This window comes from Notolepis coatsorum (genome assembly GCF_963971535.1).
Source record: "Notolepis coatsorum genome assembly, chromosome: 1".
NCBI lineage: Eukaryota > Metazoa > Chordata > Actinopteri > Aulopiformes > Paralepididae > Notolepis > Notolepis coatsorum.
In genome coordinates this window covers 168,507,448-168,524,736 of record NC_140165.1, presented here as the reverse complement: position 1 = coordinate 168,524,736, position 17,289 = coordinate 168,507,448, and the positions used below count along the sequence as shown (strand labels likewise).

The window sequence follows — 17,289 nt, the reverse complement described above, 5'->3', positions numbered from 1 at the left end:
CCAGTAGGTGAGGGGAGGCAGTCGAGAAGTAAGTAAGGGAAACCGAGGGGGGGGGGGGGGGGGGGTGGAAGGAGCAGGAGAGGAGAGAAGGTAGGGGAGGGGGAAAAGGGGGTGATAGGTTGGAGGAGCGTGGTTATGGGTAGGGAAGGTTAAATGCTAGGGAGAACGGGTAGGTTTTGAGACAGGATTTGAAGGTGGAGAGTGAGGGAGCGTCTCTGATGGTCCGAGCGAGGGTGTTCCAGAGTCGGGGTGCAGCATGTGAGAAGGCCAGATCACCAAAACCAAAGCAGTGGGAGGGGACCGGAGGGATCGGGTGGGGCGGTAAGGGAGAAGGAGGTCAGTCAGGTAGGGGGGGGGGGCAGGCTATGGAGGGCTTTGAAGGTGAGGAGTAATAATTTGAACTGTATACGCTCCTTAATTGGGAGCCAGTGGAGAGAGTGAAGGACAGGAGTGATGTGGTCACAGGACCGGGTGTTGGTGAGCAGGCGAGCAGCAGAGTTCTGGACCATCTGAAGTCTATGGAGGGAGCGGGAGGTGATGCCAGTGAGGAGGGAGTTACAGTAGTCTAGGCGGGAGGAAATGAAGGTGTGGATGAGGGATTCAGCAGCAGGAGGCAGTGTCTGATTTTGGCGATGTTGTGGAGGTGAAAGGAGGTTTTTATGACAGAGAGGACGTGGGGGTCAAATGAGAGGGTGGGATCCAGGATGACGCAGAGGTTGCGAACCAGGGGGGAGGGGGTGATGGTTGAGTCATTTATAGTGAGTGTGATGGGTCCGGATCTGCTGAGGGTGGTTTTGGTGCCGATGAGAGATAGTTCTGTCTTTTCGCTGTTGAGTTTGAGGAGGGTGTGGGTCAGCCAGGATTGTAGTTCAGATAGGCAGGACTCGATGTGACTGAGGGGTGAGTTGTGGGAGGATTGTGTGCTGTCATCGGCGTAGCAGTGGAAGTCGAGGTTGCATTTGCGGATGATGTGACCAAGGGGGAGTATATAGCAGATGAAGAGCAGGGGGCCGAGGACTGAGACATGGGGGACCCCTGTGTGACTGAGGAGGGGGGAGAGGTGTGACCGGAGAGGGAGATTAACTGATGTCTGTCGGTGAGGTAGGAGGTGAACCAATCGAGTGCTGTGCCCTCAACACCCAGTTGGTGCAGCCTTTGGAGGAGGATGGAGTGACACGCTGTATGAAAGGCTGCACTAAGGTCGAGTAGGATCAGGATGTTGAGGGCACCAGAATCGGCGGAGATAAGGAGATCGTTTACAACTTTGACCAGAGCGGTTTTGGTGCTGTGCGATGGACGGAAGCCAGACTCAAGGTGTTCGTAGAGGGTGTTGGACTGGAGATGGGAGTGGAGTTGGGAGGCAGCAATGTGCTCTAATGTTTTAGAGAGGAAAGGTAGATTGGAGATAGGGCAGTAGTTGGAGAGGTTGAATGGGTCAAGGGTGGGCTTTTTGAGAACAGGGGTGACAGCGGCGAGTTTGTAGATGGAGGGAACGTGGCCTTAGTTGGGATAGTGACTGATTGAAAAGGGCAGTGAGGTGGGGGATGAGAGCAGGGAGGCAGGCCTTGGGGTGAGAGTAGTGGGGAGGGAGTCGAGGGAGCAGGTAGTGGCCTTGGAGGTGGTCATGATGTCTGTGATGAAGGAGGAGTCAACGGGAGCGAAGGTAGTGAGAGGGGTAGGGGGGATGAAGTCAGGTGGGGGGGAAATGATAGTGACGGGGGCGAGTTGGTGATGCGAGCGGTCAGTGAGCTGTTGATTTGGGAGATTTTGTTATTGAAAGAGTGGAGAAACGAGTTGCAGAGGTCGGGGGAGGAGAGTGTGTTATGGTCCGGGGGTTGGAGGAGTTTCTTAACAGTGGAGAAGAGGGTCCGGGGGTTTCAGTTATAATGACCATGGCCCTAATGAATTCATTCCTTTAAAGAACTCTGAATATCTTCCTCTTTGTCCCCAATGGCTGCATCTATCACCATCTCAATTCACTCAGATTTTTTCTTAACTTCCATAGTAACTTTAGCCCAGTAGTTTCAGAACTCACTATTCTGACTACACCGAGCTATCAAACACCCAATTTGTGACTTTGCAAGCACCAACATTTTTCCATACTGGATGTTGAATATAGCGTAGCAAGTACTCCAGTAACTGCTCCCTATGACCAGCACCTTGCATGGTTGCTTCCGCCATCGATGTGAATAAGTTGCTTTAAGTCAACAACTTATTTATTTTTTGTATCCACTTTTTCTCCTTATTTTCAATTTTTTCTCCCATCCCAATTTCGCCTCGCCAATTCTCCCTTCAATTCTCCCCTCCCCTGTCTCGAACGTTGCTAGACTATGCCTCCCACTGGTCGGCTGCAGTGAGGACCAAGCCTTGCATCACGTGTCCCCTCCGGTACACGAGGAGGCAGCTGTCGCATCTTTTCACCTGAACAGCGCAATCTCTCAGTGGTGAGGAATAACGCGTGGGAGGCTCACACTGCCCCCGATACTTCCTGATTCTGCTGTACAGGTGCACCAACCGACCTGTAGGAGTCGCTGTCCACAACGTCCGATCCCCACCCACCGGCTTTCCCACCCTCTAACACTGCCAATTTGTTAGTATGACGACTGGCCAAGCCGGTAGCAACGCCGAGAGCTGGGCTCGATACCAGCATCTCCTGCGTTAGTGGCGAGCGCCTTGCCCACTGCGCCACTCAGCCGCCTTAAGTCAACAACTTATAAACACTTTACAACACAAGGCATACGTTGTAAAGTTCTGTATGAATGCGGTCTAGTCCAGTTACTGGCATTACAATTACAGTAGCTCCCTGCTGGGCACCTGTCTGCGGCTGCCCACTGCTACTAAGTGGCTAGAATGGGTAAAATGCAGAGGAATAATTTCCCACAGGGATGAATAAAGTATAACTTAACAAGGCTAGAATATACAATCACACGGTGGTACTCTGTTGGAAACAGGAAGCTGCAACAGTAAAGCTGCTAAAGCTGTTGCTATAGGTTTCATTCAATGAATAATGATGTATGAATCTGTGATCCACAAACAAAAATCTAAATTGTTGTAGATAGCCTTTATTTTTCAAATATATACTAGCCCAATGTCATTAGTTGCAATTTGATATGTATCATTCATGAAAAGGCACATGATAAAGCAATTGCTTCTTTTAACACAGTTCTGGCAGTGTCGACATGAGCTGGACTATATCTGTGCCAGTGGCTCAGGAATGGCAGTCAGTCACAAAATTATTTAGGCCTAACAAGTTATAATTGATAATTTTGTCATATTAGGGTTAGGGTTATAGACAACTTAAAGATAATAAATGATTCCTTCACACCACCAGTATGGGATTTTAAAGATTAGGTTGTTCACAAAGGCACAAAGCATATTAATAAATATTTTATACATAATATAACAAATAAGAAAAAATTATATTTCATATAATTTGTACAGAGCGAATATAAAATGCCAGGAGAAATACGGTTAAACCTTATAAACCTTACATACACGATAGTATGCTCACAATTCCATGAGCCACACGAGTAAGCTAGTCACTGTAAACAAAATTACAATTCCTCACTTCACTATTTACATTAAATAATTTACAGAGCATTCATTATTTACACCATACAGTAGGCAATATTACACAAACAGTGCAGTATGTGTAAAATGTAAAAGTATATGCATATACATAGGATCTTTCTTTTTACATTATCGACTAGAATCACCTTTTCCACCCTATGACAGATTTGCAAAGTGTTCTTTCTCAACAGGGAAAGAAATGGCATCTAATCTTTGTCTGTTTAGACTCTAATGAAATCTAAGTCACACAGGGTGAGATTATCTTTTTTATCGTAGTCAGAAGTGAAAATAACACCAGATAGTAAAGTCGTCACAATTCACTCGATGTTGATCTTCGCTGTTATCTCCATGAGTCTCATGAAAGGTGTGTAGATCTGGGACGGACTTGATCTCGCTCGAGAGATGGGCGGGGCTGGAGTGTATTCCTCTGAGCTCAAGGCTGTGGCCGAGGGCGGCGGAGTGACAGACCCGTCTGACTGAACTGGGTCAGGTAGCTGTGTGGACTGAGAGGAGCTGGACTGCAGGAAGCGGCTGTACTGAAGAGGACTGTACATCAGTAAGCTGGACTCCAGTCTGCTGGGCGGGGGTGGTGTCGGTGGAGGAGAACCTAATTTGAATGTCCTTGTTTGAGGTAAGGCTGTCTGACGGGGGGAGGGAGGACTTTCCCTGAGATGGAACTGAGTCGGTTCGGACTGGACGGCGGATTCAACATCAGACCTTTGTGCTTCGGGTCTACGGACACCAAATCGGGTGAGAGGATTAGATGAGGGAATGCACTCAGGAGCCAGTGTCACCAACAACAACAATGTGTTAAATGTGCTTGTGTATGACCTGATTGATTGATTGATTGAAAAGTGTATTAACAGATTGCAGAATGGGTACAGTACAGTACAGCTCAATACATACAATTGTTAAGGGGATGCAGGCCAGAGAAAGACTTTTCGTCTTGTTTACATCAGGGTCCCCCATTTTCAATTCATCATAACATATATGACATACATGACATACAGATAGACAGTACTGCTACATCTATACATTTATGACATATCAGATTTGCAAATACAGTACTGTTTGTGATACAAAAGTGTCCAGAAAAGGAGTGTATATACATTTGACGTAGAAACTGTACATTGGAGGAGGTTGGGTGGGTGGGGGGGGGGGGGGACGGTACATTGGAGGGGGGGGGGGGGGGTAGGGAGATTGTTTTTGAAAGTGGGTAGTGATTCACATTCCTTTACAGCTTTAGGTAGGGCGTTCCACATTGATGTGGCATAATTGCGAAACGTGTTTAGTCCCTTGTTTGAGCCGAATCTGGGTTTAACATGATTTGTGGAGCTCCCTCTGGTGTTGTGATCGTGGTATTCACTGACCTTTGGGAAGTATTTTGACATGTACATGGGTACCTTGGTCGTGTAGTGTATCTTGTAGACCAGGCCCATTGCAAGTTGCTGTACTCTGTCGTCTACTCTAAGCCAACCTAGGTTGTCAAAGTGGGCAGGGGTGAGGTGGGTTCTAGGAGTCAGGTCAAGCAGTAGTCTGACTAGTTTGTTTGACTAGGAGATCCGGTACAAGAATCGAGTTCGTTTGTTGACTTTTTTTATTACATTGGATGCCATTTTGTCACAGGAAAGATTAGCCTCTAGGATGGAACCCAGGTAGGTAATTTCATCTTTCCTTGTGACAATATTGTCACCCACTGTAACTGAGAAATTTGGAGGGGATGTTGTCATGGCCAGTGGCCTTGTTCGGTTGGAGGGCGCTCAGTTTTTTGAGTACCTCATCTGTAGTTACCATTTCCAGTTTGAAGTCGTCTTTGTGGACGCTTAGGTTCTTGTAGTATGCTACTATGTGTTCTACCCCATAATGCCCTGAGTGGGAGGGTAGTTTGTTTACCAGTGTTGTGGCTATTTTTGTGAAGAAAGTGTTTAGGTAATTGGCTACATCCAGCTTGTCTGTGATGAGCGTATTGTCCGTCTTTATGTTTATGTTTGAGAACCTGGTTTTAAGTTTTTTACTGCAGCCTAGTTGATTATAGACCTATGGATTCTTACCTGGGGAGCAGATCACAGCCTACTCCAATCTCCCTGGTTTGCAAACGACCCCTCTGGGGAGTCTGCATAGACATAAAATAATTCAGCTTGTCTTCTAATTCATTATTCTAGGAAAAGAAAAAGAGAAAAGGACAGTTTCAGACAGTGGCGTTGCCAGACTCTTTTTAGGGGGGCCCTTTGAATCCCCTAACCACCCCCCCCCCCATTGTAGCCCCATTAGCCGACTTTAGAAGCTAGAGAACGTAGTGGTAGCATATGAAACAAGATTTTTTTTTTTTTTTTAATCCACTTGTTCTCCCATTTTCTATATTTTTCTCCCATCCCAATTTCGTATCATCCAATTCAACCCTCCCTTGTCACGAACGCTGTTTCTTGCCTCCCACAAGCCGGCTGCAATGTGGACTAAGTCATACATAGCACAAGTCCCCTCCGGTACTTGAGGTAACAGCAGTCGCATCTTTTCACCTGCGCAGCTCGATCTCTCAGTGGCGAGGAGTAACGCGTGGGAGGCTCACGCTGCCCCCGACACTTCCTGATTCTACTGCGCAGGCGCACCAACCGACCTGTAGGAGTCGCTGTCCACAACGCCCGATCCCCACCCATCAGTTTCCCACCCCCTAATACGGCCAATGTGTATTAGTATGAACGACCAGCTAAACTGAAAGCAATGTGGAGCGCTGGGCTCGAACAGGCAAGCCCAGCGTCTCCGTCATTCGTGGCGAGCGCCTTGCCCACTACGCCACGTAGCCGCCGAAACGAGATTATCTTATATATACTTTGATTCTATTGTCACAATGTATGCATATATATGCTTATTACATGTATTTATTGCTCCAATTCCGCCCACTACAAACATGGGAACTCTCTAACCCCTGTCCCCATCTCCCTATCTCTCTGAGTGGTTGTCTCCAGTGGTGCAGTTGTAATATGGGCCAAGGCCAAACGCCACGTGCACGCGCGCTTACATGTTCCCTCGGTTGCACACAGAACAGATGATTATTATGCATAACAATGTTTTAAATGTAATTGTAGTTACAATTTCTTTAATTGAATTAACTTAAACTAGAAAAGTAAATACAAACTAAATTAACAATGTAACTTAGAGTTAGTTTACTGAAGGACAGTTTCCTTCAGACTGAAGCACAACTTGTCTCATCCTTCCAGTCGGGAGATCAAGCAACCCCCCACCTACAGGGCTTGTATTTTGGTTGTCGGTATCCTATTATTATGCAAAGTCTAGGTGATAAGTGCCGGCCGGCGGCCGGGGTATACGGCGCGACAAGTCATTTTTGTGTGCACGCGTGCACATCATTGTGCGCACTTCGCTCGCAGTGTCAAATTTCCCACGGGATAATAAAAGTATTTCTATTCTATTCTATTCTGCCTCAGTGACGTAGCCTAAACGGCGTTTAACCGCGTTTGACCACCACTGCATGCCTGGTTGTCTCATAGTGTTGGCCAAGGTGGTGGATGTCTCGAGGTGATGGCCAAGATTGCAGTGACTGTTCTACCCCCACATTGGTTATGTGCACCACTGAGGTTGTGGATCAGCTTCATATCGTCTTCTGTCCGACCCACAACGTCTAAACCATGCCTGTTCTAGTTCATTGCTGGGTTAAGTACTTCTATTCTATTCACATACTGTATATGCTTACTACATGTATATATTCTATTTAAATATATGCTACATGTATCTATTCTATTCACATATTTATGCTTACTACATGTATCTATTGCTATGTCCGCCCATCACAAATACGCAAACTGTCTAACGCCTGTCCCCGTCTCCCTGTGAGTGGACGTCTCGTGGTGATGACCAAAGTGGTGGACGTCTTGTGGTGATGACCAAAGTGGTGGACGTCTTGTGGTGATGGCCCCCATACCTCAAATGGATCCGAACGGAATAAATATTCATGTGCAAACGGAATATGACTGTGATATTTTGAGCTCTGAGTCTTGACATTTAGCCGTTATCCTATTTTCATACTAGTGCTCGTTTCCCTATGCTTTTTCTTTTGTTGTTGCTCTTCTTAGCTCTATTCTATTTAACATTTAAATGGTATGTACCCCAGTTGCTATTGCATGTACTGTGGGCCTGCATGTTTGTGTTTTATTACACATATATGTACATACATACCAACTATTTATTTATATTTGTGTTTTATTACACATATATGTACATACATACCAACTATTTCGCCTGTTTTATTCTCCAGCCATTGATCATCCATAGCAACACTACTATCACCAACATCTAAGAAGGGAGATCCCCCCTTGAACGGCCCTTCTAAGGTTTCTCTCCTCCACATTTCCTGTGGTGCTTTTTTCCTATTGCTAGGTGTTTAGTGAGTTTTTCCGTACCTTCGCTGGGGTATGTCTGGGAGTGTTGCATTTATTTATTTTACATTTTATTTTGGATTTCATGGTGTTTTTTGTTTAGTTCTTGATCAAAGATTAAACTTTTTATTGATATTGTCATTTGGTTCATTACAATTTACTCAAGCCTAGTAACAGACACAGTATTTCTGACACTGGGAATACATTCCCTGAGATCCATAGATGTCCCTAGAATCAGATACCAAGAACATGCAAATGGACCATATTAAAAAAAAGTTTGTAAATGTGTATACTACGTTCTTATGGAATGAATGACATTAAAAAATATTTAAATTAAAAAAATATATATATATTTTTTTATTAACAACTTTTAGCTTTATTAATTAATTAATCTAATTAACGCGATAAACTGACAGCCCTCGCTATCAGCTCTATCTTTAATCTTAATCTTAATCTTTCAAAATGTTCAGTTGCTATCGCTATCAGCTCTATCTTTAATCTTTCAAAATGTTCAGTTGGTATCGCATGCACTTATCTGTGTTTCACTACGCATATGAGTGCATGCCTACCAACTGTCCGCCTGTTTTATTGCAACTATCACCGACATCTAAGGGAGATCCCCCCTTGAATGGCCCTTCTTTTTAAAAAAAATCTTTTTCCCCCTCCATTTTCCTCCGATTTTTCTCCCATCCCAATGTTAGTCGTATGCCAATTATCAGTCCCTTCCTGGTCGCTGCGCACTTACCCCCCACAGTCAGATCATCTGGGAGAGTGGAGGCTACCACGTGCTTCCTCCGACACACGTCCAGCCAATCAACCGCTTCTTTTCACCTGGCAGCGCGGATTCTCATTGAGAGGGCGTAGCGTGTGGAAGGACCACACTATCCCCCTCACGTCCAATCCACGCTTAGCAGGCGCCCCGACCGAACTGTAGGAGTCGCTGTTTACAACGACCCGGACCCACCCCGCCAGCTTCTCCCACCCTCTAATACAGCCAATTATATTAGTGTGAACGGCCAGCCAAGCTGGTGACAACCCCGGAGCTGTGAGCTGGATTGGTGACGAACGCAATCTCCGCTCGGCCACCTAACCGCCCCCTTGAACGGCCCTTCTAAGGTTTCTCTCCTCCACATTGCCTGTGGTGCATTTTTTCCTATTGCTAGGTTTTAGTGAGTTTTTCCTTACCTTCGCGTGGGGTATGTCTGGGAGTGTTGCATTTATTTATTTAGCATTTATTTAAAATTTTTTGGACTTTATGGTGTTCTTGACTTGTTTTGTTCTTGACTTATTGTTATGTTTTCTTCTTGACTTGTTTAAAGAAGACGTGTCCGGCCCATGGGGACATTAACGCGTGTTTCGGGCCTTACAAATAAATTGTATTTGATTTGATTTGATTAGATTATGTATTGTGATGTTTCTTCTTGACTTGTTTAAAGAAGACGTGTCCGGCCCATGGGGACATTCATGTGTGTTGTCGGGCCTTACAAATAAATTTGATTTGATTTGATTTGAGACAACCTAAGGAATCCATAGGTTTTCCAGCTTACATCATGCTAGCTTGTCAGGAAGTGGGCTAAATAATGGCTCCACTGAGCCCTCGTAACAACAGAAATGCTCACAATCCAATCACCAAAAAGTCTTGTAGAAATCTCCATGGCAAAAGGTTTCTATACCAAATCACAGCATGAATTCTTCGAGGTGTTCTTCAAGGTCTTGGTGTATTAATGGGATATTTTGTAGGGTCTTTTGTCCATATTTATAAATTATCAAGTGGTCAAAAATGGTAAGATTTTAGACCAAATCTGTGTAACAAATGGTATCAACCTAAAAATGGCTGCAATAACTTATGAGACATAATTGAGCATGAGAATCACTATATATATAAAGTCCCAAGCCTCTATGCACTCAGAATTGTAATCATTTTAATACATGATATTCAAAACACATTAATAGACATAACATATTGACATACAGTGTTGAACTGTACTCAAATGATTCCTTAAGGCCGAGGTATGCTTCAACGTAGGCTGTCGGCCTGTCGCTAACATTTTGTGCGTGGGAGTTAGACCGGCATACTTCCACATTGCTGACTTTGACCTTGGAACCACTTTTAAAAAAGCCTCAGGGCTTAAGAGTTTAATGAGCCCGTATGAGCTTTTGTTTTGAATCATTTTATCAAAATATATTTTATGCTCACAGTCCTAGTACCTTTCCCACTCTCTGAATATAGTTGTTCATGTTCACGAATAGCATTAATAACAATAAAAAGAAGCCTAACTTACAAATTCTCATTGAAAACATGTCTCCATTCCCCTGTCAAAACGTATGGAAGATGAGCATTTAGGCTGTTTAAACCCGGGAGAAAGGGGGTGGGGGTGCCCCCGGAGGGGTCAAGATATGCTTCAACCTAGGCTGTTGCAGATATTTTGTGCGTGGGAGCTAGACTGGCATACTTCCACGTCAGTTCAACATGTGGGTTGCAGTACACAGCCGAACCACTAGGTGGGTGTGCTGCGTTATGTTGTACAAATGGCTATATTTTCTTCCTTGGCCAGTCCTTCCTAGATTTGGTCCATGTTTTTAATGTAGTTTACCACGATCGATAATGGAATGCTCTGACCAAGCTCCTGAGATGATGATAGGTTGGCTCCGCCCAGGGCAGTGGCCAATCACAACTCTGCTGCACTGTCCATCTCAGATCTTCACAACCCCTTTGACGTTTGAGTATAAATTAGGAGCCCCCCTAAAGTTCAAACTCTGGCAACGCCCCTGGTTTCAGATCAGATACATGCAAATCAAAGTTCATTTTTCATTTCAGGTGAAATGAAAGTATAGTGAAGTTAAATCCAAGAAATGACACACAGATCCACACTCAGAAAGGGCATCAGGTATCCAAAGTCAAAGGACACACAGTACAGGTATGAAGTCAATGTTTTGAGAACCACAGAATGTAGCAAATCCCTCCAGACAAACAGGGGTGAAGAATGGACCCATCACAAACCCGCCCTGTTTTCTTGATCCTCCAATCGATTGATTGATTGATTGAAAACTTTATTAACAGATTGCAGAATGGGTACAATACAGTACAGCTCAATACACACAATTGTTAAGGGGATGCAGACCAGAGAAAGACTTTCGTCTTGTTTACATCAGGGTCCCCCATGTTCAATTCATCAAGACATATATGACAAACATGACATACAGATAGACAGTACTGCTACATCTATACATTTATGACATACCAGATTTGCAAATACAGTACTGTTTGTGATACAAAAAGAGTCCAGAAAAGGGAGTATATACATTTGAGGCATTTGAGGATATACAATCACTACTGTTGCTTCCCTTGGACAAACTTGGTTTGCAATACGTCGATTGACTTACCTCACACTCTACTATAGCGAGTCTATCCAGCAGCTCTGAGATGAACATGTCCTTCTGGGCGACTTTATCTCGTAGTGATTCAACCTTCACATTTTCAATAATACCAATACAAGAACAAACAGAAATGTATTAGTACATATTATATGTATTAGTAAATATTATATGTATTAAGTAAATATATTAGTAAATACTGCTTGTGTCTTTTTTTTGTCCAAAAAGTCTGGTTAGCACCATGGGAACTCTGAAAATCCACCCAATGTGCATTAAATGCAGGTGAATGTACAGTGATACAGGTCTAATGAGTAGTAAGTCATACTGGCCAGCAGCGTAACTATTAAGAGTAGGTAAGGGATATGTACAGATAGATATAGTATCTACTATTTACAGATATGTAAAAAGGATTATATGCAGGTATGTACAGACAGATGTACATTTTCTTTGAATAAAAGGATACAAATAATTGTGACCGTCCGCCATCTTTTGTCGAGTAAAGGTTTACACACATTGGAAATAATCTTTTTCTTTATTTTGAAAACTAGCGTTTGAATAAGAAAAAGTGTCTGAAATCTTATGAACATAAAATATAGAAATATAGACCGCCTATAAGTTGTTATTTATCTTTTACAGCCTGTTTAGTTAATCTGAACCAAGGGTGCAATTAGGGTAGCCTACATAGGGTCGCTCTTTTTATTCAACATTTTATTTCATCTTGTTGCTCAAGATTCAGCTTTAGGGTTTGGTTAGAGACTATTTAGGAACTATGAACATGAGTTTATTTCACATAAAATTCCTTTTCAGTCTGATAGATAGCCACAACAGCCTCCCAGCTTGCTAGCGCATATCTCGGCTACATATATATGGATGCTGTTGCAGCTTAGTTGCACGGGACCTCATACAAAAAAGCAAAAGCAAAATAAATAGTCAAGGGGGATGCATTTCCTTTTATCATCCATACCTACCATATTATCAGAACAGAACAGATAATTAAATCTACATTACATTTACATTGAGTCATTTAGCTGATGCTTTTATCCAAAGCAACTCACAAGTTCTGTACAACAAGTCAGCATGAAGGGTACAATTGTGGCAGCTAAGGGTAAATGGTATTTTTTGTCAAACAGTCAACCTTGAGTGCTACACTCTGAGTGCATAAAGACATATTAGCATAGTAGGTAGTAGTATAGGCATAGTAAATTACTTAGTAGCAAAGTTCATAATAGTAAAAGACAGTAGGAAGGTTATTATGTATTTTTTTTAAGATATTGATTGAAGAAGTGTGTTTTTTGTGTTGAGTAAAATATAAAAAGAATGGTCCTGACCTCCTCTATCATTCCTTTGACCTTCCTCTGCTGACAAAACACCATGTCGTTCAGGTGCTTTATTCTCTCCCGGAGCTCAGACACTTGGCTCTCCAGCTGCTGAGACCTGAAGGAGGACCAGTGATCATCAGCCTTAACCGTACAGTGTACAGTGTTAGTATGTGTGGCGATAATGACACTGAAATATGAATTACCTTCTGACTAGAGATTCATCAGTTCTGTCTGTGAGCGCCATTAAATGTAGACGATGTTCACATTCCTCCAGTTTCCCCAGAAGCTGACCCTTTTCCTGTGAAAGGAGAAATGAAAATACATACTTTAATTAACTATATTACAGCCATATTACAGTATTCCGAATATGTCATCTTCTGTTTGCACCTTATTATTCCCCCCCCACACTAACAGCATGAATAGTCTACATAAATAGTCTACATAAATAGATACATAAATAGTCAACATGTCATTTGTAATTCTGACCTCTCCCATACAGTCCAGCAGACGCTCCACTTCACAGATCCTTTGGTCTCTCTCTGCAATCTTGGCCTCCGCGATCATAGCATTCTTCGCTGCTTCCTCCAGCCGCTTTACATACTCATCTATTCTGGCCTAGGTTGATTGGAAGTTAAACGCATGTTGGTTAGAGTGCAGCATTTGCTTTTGATATAAATTATTAATTTATATATCAACAAAAATATCAGTGGTGTTCTGTTGTTACAACTGTACGACACTAGAGGGCGACTCCTACTGTGTGATCTTTGGGGAAATGTAGGATAGGAATGACAACGTGCTGCACGTTTTCCCTATTTATTTATTTATTTATTTATTTATTTATTTGTTTGTTTGTTTGTTTTTAGATTAGATTAGATTCAAATGTATTGTCATTATACAGCACAAGTACAGTACAATGAAAATAAGTTTGGCATCCAACTAGAGTGCAAATGTAACAATAAAGTACAATAGTAATATACAATTTACAGATGATTAGACTATATATAATTAGTACTATTGAGTATAGTGCTAATCAGATGTATGTACAGAGTTGTAGTATTAATATGTACAGTGATTAAATATGAAGATTAGTTAAAGATACAGGTATAAAGACACTATGGTAGTAAGTCATACTGGCATACTGGATATATATATATATATATATATATATATATATATATATATATATATATATATATATATATATATATATATATATATATATATATATATATATATGTATGTATATATGGCATATACAGCATTATTGTACATGCTTTCATACAGAGCTATATGCAAGTAGGTTTTCAATAGATATTTGCAAATAATCACAAATCTCTTATTAGCATTTGATGGGTGTGTGATGTAAAAGGGTAATGGACATGGATGGAGCGATGTACACCTGCAAGTTTTCAATCTCCTCCACGTGTCTCTGCCGCTCCCTCCTCAACACCTCCTCGTGCTCCTTCTGCAGCCTGGCTGTCACCTCCTGCACCACCTGGTTGTTGGCTTCCTGGGTCGTCTCCACCTAGAGGACACACAGCACGGCCAACAAGTTTACCGTTAACACTCTGAGAATGAGTGAGGAAGTAATTTACCTCAAGCCCCCCCATTGCCTCGATCCTCCAATCGCAAGGGAAGCAACAGTTGTGATTGGAGGATAAAAAAAATAGGGCAGGGTTGGAGATAGGGTCAATTATTTAGTAACAGTGCCAGTATGGGGCAGTAGACGGAATGGACTCCTCACCCACAAAGTAAGTGATGAATGTAAGTAAATCATTATTTACAAAAGTAACTTATTAAAGGGGAACTATCTTATTATTTCTTTCACTATTTGGGCAATTTTACACAATTCCTGTGAGTCTATGGAACACATTTGTAAGTTTTTTTATTCATTGTTTTGTATTTCTAATCAAGTACTGTAGAGCAGCAGTTTCTGCCCTTCAAGATTCCAAGCTGTTTTGGCTGGGCTCCGCCCATACTCTCAATGCGCTTTGAGTGACAGTCACCCACTGCACTGCAATGCACTGGCAGATACATTTTGGGGGAGAGAGAGAGATAGAGAGGGACTAATTAATTTCGCCACAGGGGGGAATAATCCCACGGGACAATGCATTGGTAACTTGTTTCAAATGACAATATATACCCCGTGAATATTATTGCATAGACCGGAATACACGTGGGAGCGTGCGCTATGATATTTTGCAACAGGTTGACGTGATACAGCGAGTGCTGATACTACGAGAGAGCGAGAGAGAGAACGAGCGAGCGAGCGAGAGAGAGAGAGAGAGGGAGAAAGAGAGATAGAGAGGGAGAGAGAGAGAGGGAGATACAGATAGAGAGAGGGAGAGAGAGCTAGAGAGGGAGAGAGAGAGAGAGAGAGAGAGAGAGAGAGAGGAGAGATCGCTCCGAGACGAGTCACACCGTATGAGAGCCTCTCTCTCCCTCTCTCTCTCCCTTTTTCTCTCTTTTGAGGAAGTGTCAGTGACAGGGAAACCGCTTCCGCATTATTCCCACTCGCTCCGTTGTTGAGCGAATTGTTTATTGCTACAACCACAGAAGGAGCTGAGGTATGCAGATCAGAATTCTTACACGTCACAGATACGCTAAATTCTGAATGGCTTGGTTCAGTGGGGGAGGTTCCTGTCTGAGCTGAACTGAAGAAACGGGAGGAGCTAGAGATTTCACATCTAGTCAGCAACCCCACATTGCTAGAAAACAATGCAAACCACTGGAAAAAGCCATTTATAAGATAGTTCCCCTTTAAGTAAAAATAAATATTTTGTTAAATACAGCAATTACTGTCGATTAAATGGTAGTAGGACTAGGTGGTAGTCTGTTCCAGTATGACATGGTTCTATACATTACAGTTTTCTTTAAAGCACTGGTTTTACACAACGTAACGTGAAGTGTTTTGTAAAAGCATGTCTTGTATCATAATGATCTGTCATCTGTGTGTGTTATCTGTGAATACAAGTATGTAGGTTCTCTTAAGGCACAAATGTTTCTTATGTATTGGATCAGGCTGCATGTCAGTCTCTCTTCTACCCTCATCCATGACAGCCTGGCCTGCATCCCTTCCACACTGTCCCTGACTGAGCAGTGAAGAGCAGGATGTGCAGCTCATATCTGAGTGAGCTGTATGGAGCTCTTGTTTTAAAGCACTAGACCAGATTGCTGGGCAGTAATCTGGGATAAGACCAAACGTTGCATGACTTGATGATCACAATGTACATCATAATCTTGTCTATGAGGTGCATGACATGTCTCCTCTCTGATAGACTCTGCCATCATGCACTGTGTGTGTGTGTGTGTGTGTGTGTGTGTGTGTGTGTGTGTGTGTGTGTGTGTGTGTGTGTGTGTGTGTGTGTGTGTGTGTGTGTGTGTGTGTGTGTGTGTGACAGCACTTGCTCACATAATAAAGTCATATAATTTACCAGTACATTACATTACATTTACATTTTGTCATTAACTGACGCTTTTATCCAAAGCGAGTTACAAGTTTTGTACAACAAGACAGCAGGATGGGTACAACTCTATCAGCTGAGTAACAATGTTCATCAAAGTGTTGAGTGCTACAGTGTATGTATATTAGGACATGACAGTAAGGTCAGTTAGGGTTTGAGTTTAAAAAAAAAAAAATCGGATGATTGAATAAGTGCGTCTTTAGTTGACGGCGAAAGATTGGATGGGTTTCGGCTGACCTAACTGTGGTGGGAAGTTCGTTCCACCATTGTGGGGCAAGGGCAGAGAATAGACTTCTCTTCTCTTTGATGACCCTCCCGGAGCTCGGATAGGAGTAGGTGTGCCTAGTATTGTCACATTTAACCCCAGTTTTATTCCTAATTTTTTAACGATGCAGGGTTCATGGTGAAGTGTCTCATGTTCATTACAGGTGACCGCTACACCCATCACAAAATGTACATTTTGTAGTCATTACAGTTAGGAATTTACAGCACTTTAAAAATAAGAGGAGAATAGCATGAGCTTGTCAAATGCCATGGCGGCCAAAACAAATTGGGTGGCGCTGCTATAATCAGTCAACAGTCAGTGTGCCCAGGATTACCTTTAGTTTCAAAGTGCGGTTCTCAGCCTCTGCAGCAGCCAGCTGCCTCTCCTTCTCTCTCAGTCGGCTCTCCGTCTTCTCCCAGGTGCTCCGCAGACTCCTCACCTCGTCCAGGGTGCCCACTCGGGTGTGACAGCTCGCCAGAAGGGACTTCTGCAGAGGAACACACCTTTACTCTTTTAACTTCCCTGCATCATAATGGAACACAGCTGAAGCTAGGACTTTAGAGGATTGACATGAGAGTCAGACATGGTACTGTACTGTGCCTACAGTAAGTGTGGTTGTTGTGGTGTGGTGTCTTGTGGTGTGTTGTGTTGTGGTGTGGTGTCTTGTGGTGTGTTGTGTTGTGGTGTGGTGTCTTGTGGTGTGGTGTCTTGTGGTGTGGTGTCTTGTGGTGTGTTGTGTTGTGGTGTGGTGTCTTGTGATGTGTTGCATTGTAGTGTGTTATGGTGTGTTGTGGTGTGGTGTGTGTTGTGTTGTGGTGTGGTGTCTTGTGATGTGTTGCATTGTAGTGTGTTATGGTGTGTTGTGGTGTGCTGTGTGTGTTGTGTTGTGGTGTGGTGTCTTGTGATGT

At 43.1% G+C, this 17,289-nt stretch overlaps 1 protein-coding gene across 3 annotated transcripts in view; it reads right to left on the bottom strand.

Annotated features, from left to right (window-relative positions):
* Positions 1-3,374: 3,374 nt before the first annotated feature.
* myzap (myocardial zonula adherens protein) overlaps positions 3,375-17,289 on the bottom strand; it is a 49,588-nt gene continuing 35,673 nt past the window's right edge. For 2 of the 3 annotated variants that reach the window (XM_084317726.1, XM_084317728.1), the window contains 8 exons: positions 16,716-16,868; positions 14,052-14,177; positions 13,139-13,267; positions 12,856-12,950; positions 12,662-12,767; positions 11,343-11,426; positions 5,622-5,728; positions 3,375-4,302 (listed from right to left, as the gene is read on the bottom strand). In XM_084317726.1, the coding sequence (XP_084173852.1) occupies positions 3,888-4,302; positions 5,622-5,728; positions 11,343-11,426; positions 12,662-12,767; positions 12,856-12,950; positions 13,139-13,267; positions 14,052-14,177; positions 16,716-16,868 (1,215 nt within the window). In that variant the 3' untranslated portion in view covers positions 3,375-3,887. The remainder of the gene's footprint in view (positions 4,303-5,621; positions 5,729-11,342; positions 11,427-12,661; positions 12,768-12,855; positions 12,951-13,138; positions 13,268-14,051; positions 14,178-16,715; positions 16,869-17,289) is intronic. The other variant, XM_084317727.1, reaches the window with a different exon arrangement.